This window comes from Orycteropus afer, unplaced genomic scaffold (genome assembly GCF_000298275.1).
Source record: "Orycteropus afer afer isolate SDZICR_OR568_19922 unplaced genomic scaffold, OryAfe1.0 scaffold00324, whole genome shotgun sequence".
Classification (NCBI taxonomy): domain Eukaryota; kingdom Metazoa; phylum Chordata; class Mammalia; order Tubulidentata; family Orycteropodidae; genus Orycteropus; species Orycteropus afer.
In genome coordinates, this window is record NW_006921911.1 from 245468 (window position 1) to 248488 (window position 3021).

General features: G+C 38.7%; 1 protein-coding gene across 1 annotated transcript in view; it reads left to right on the forward strand.

Moving 5' to 3' along the window:
- PAXIP1 (PAX interacting protein 1) overlaps positions 1-3021 on the forward strand; it is a 101716-nt gene that overhangs the window by 63068 nt on the left and 35627 nt on the right. Inside the window, exons 9-10 of the mRNA XM_007952096.2 lie at positions 436-531; positions 1616-1753. Of these exons, the coding sequence (XP_007950287.2) occupies positions 436-531; positions 1616-1753 (234 nt within the window). The remainder of the gene's footprint in view (positions 1-435; positions 532-1615; positions 1754-3021) is intronic.

The window sequence follows — 3021 nt, forward strand, 5'->3', positions numbered from 1 at the left end:
TTTTTTTTTTTTTTCCTTTTAGACTACTGGTTCTTAATGAGGTTAGTTCTGTCCCTCAGGGGGACATTTGGCATTGCCTGAAGATACTTTTAGTTGTTACAACTAGGGAAGGTATTCCTGGCTTCTTGTGGGTAGAAGTTAGGGATGCTGCCAAATTTCCAACAAAGCACAGGTCAGCCCCCACAGTAGAGAATTATCTGGTCCAAAAAATGAGTAGTGTTGACACTGAAAATCCCTGTTTTAGAAGAGCTTTCTGTTTTTCTTCTCTTTCCTCCTGTAAATTGAGACTGATACATATTTGTTATACTTTAGGGGAATATACTAAAATATATAGTGGATTTTTTTTAATAGCTGTCTTTTTTGAAATTAGAATTCTACACTGTTCTCCTAGGTACTTGAAATTGATTACAACTTTTGAGTGTTTTGTATGCCTAGATCATTCAAGCACATGGGGGCACTGTGGATCCCACGTTCACTAGTCGATGTACACACCTTCTTTGTGAAAGTCAAGTCAGTAGTATGTATGCACAGGTAAGCAACATAGTTTAAATTGTGACTGTGAGCGAAGTCTATATTTATAATTTCTTTCTTGTTGAGAATATACACAGCAAAACATATACCAATTTAATAGTTTCTGTATATTCAGTGAAGATTATATTCTTCAGGTTGGGCAATGATTCTCACCCTCCTCTTCTGCGTTGTTCCTCCCTCATTTACATATAATCAGTCTCCCCTAAGTTTCCTGTCTTGTTCAAGTTGCTGTTGTCATTTTGATCCCATTTGGAGAGGTCTTAACAGAGCAAAATCCTCAAGGATATAATTTTTAGTGTATAATCATAAGATTCTAGTTATTATTGTTTTTAGAAAGGACTTTATTCAACCTCTCAAAATAGGAAAATTGCTTCTTATTAATTTGCACTGATTCTTAGAAGCATAGCCATTGACTAGATCCATTCTTCAAGTAAAAATGTACAAACATCTGTGAGGTTTGTTTCCTCTGGTTATTTTAGGTAGACAATTATATATTTTTTTTATCTTGTGATATGTGAGGCCCTCTCTTTTCTTAAGGATTCCGTGCTGCATATGTTTAACTACTCAGGTCCTAACCAAGAGGTTGGCAATTTGAACCCACCCAGTGGTACCTTGGAAGAAAGGCCTAGCAGTCTACTTCTGAAAGATCATACCAATTGAAAACACTGTGAAGAACAGTTTTGCTCTGAAACACATAGAGATGCCCTGAATCAGAACCAACTTGACAGCAGTTGTTTTTTGTTTTTGTTTTCTGGGTTCTTATGGGTGAATTTTGGTTTTCATAATTGTTACTGCTATTTTATGATTAAGATGACTTTTAACGTTAGTATAAAACTTGTTATTTTTTTCCCTATTTTGCGGGTTCTTGTTTATAGTTAGTAAAATTTTGAAATTGTGTTAAGATTAACGATTTAGATTATTTTACTTTGTTAACATTTATAAATTTAGTGGTAAACTCCATGAAATTCTGTTATTTCTTGGGCTGTGAGTAAAGGTGGCATTGCAGTTATACAACTTTCCAATTTTATATTGAATCCTGCAGCAAAGAAAAAAAGGAAGATACCTATAATTTTATGTTTTGTAGGCCATAAGAGAAAGGAAGAGATGTATCACTGCACATTGGTTGAATACAGTCTTTAAAAAGAAGAAAATGGTGCCACCTTATCGAGCCCTTCATTTTCCAGTGGCATTCCCACCAGGAGGAAAGCCATGCTCACAGCATGTAAGGCAGAATTATGTGGGGTTTTTTGTAATTTATTTATTTTTATTATCTATCTATTTATTTATTTATTTATTTTATTGTGATTTGGGTGAATGTTTACAAAGCAAATATCACTTTCCATACAGCAGTTCACCAGAACGTTGTCTTGATGACATTGACAGTTTACCCCAATACAACACCTCCCCTCCCACTTCCTCATAGTTACCTCTTCCCTGTGCCCATCCCTTCATGCACTCCTGCCCCCTGATCTGTCTCCCTGTGCATAAACAGCCCTTCTCTCTCCCATGATTGTTCTCTCCAAGGGATTTATCTTCCTCAGGTACATGTTCAACTCTTATGCCTGTCTTTTATTTGGCTGGAAGCCACAGGTGTGGGTTCAATTCCAGACCTGAAGGGCAGCTAGGGACCATAGTCTCAGTGGTTCCACCAGGCTCTATCAGACCAGCAAACCTGGTCTCCCTTTTTTTTTCCCCAAATGGTTTTGAATTTTACTCCACATTGTTCTCCCTTTCTATCCAGGATCTCCTATATAGATCCCCTCTGAGTGGTTGACACTGGTAGCCAGGCACCATCTAGTTCTGGTCTCAGTTGTATAAGCTGAAGATCGCATGGTGTACCAGTCGCGAAGACTAATTATTTCCATGAATCTTTGGTTTTCTTCATTCTTTTTTGCTCTGGATGAGGAGAGACCCATCGTTGCAACTGGATGGCTGCTTACAAACTTTTAAGATCCCAGTTGCTACTTGCCAAAGTAGGAGGTCGAACAGTGTTTTGTGTAGTATGTTATACCCATTGAGCTTGATGTCCCCTGTGACTATGGTCCCGTGCCCCCAAGTTCAACTACTCAGTCCCTCTGGGTAGCTGGCTGTGCCCAAGAAGTGACTACAGTCTTATCTGTTGTCAGTTCTACTATACCCTTGGGAGTTCTTACAGAACATACACATACACTTTTAGTACCCTATACATGGTCTTTGGTACACTCCCTGATGCATGGACATACATAATAGTTAAGCCTGTCTACCCATCTATCCACCCATATAGCCATGTTTGCCTTCACTAACAGTGCAGTACTGTGTGTGAAAAAGGGTTCATCTTTGTTGTCTGCACCTCCCACATACCTCTCTATGTCTTCCTCTTCCTCAATGCCACCATGTTGATCACTCACATTTGTTGCATTGCCCTTCTCTTCACCCAAATCAATACTTATCTCTACCTATCTAACAGTATTCCCTCCCCTCCCCTCCCACCCCTGGTAACCAACAAAGAAA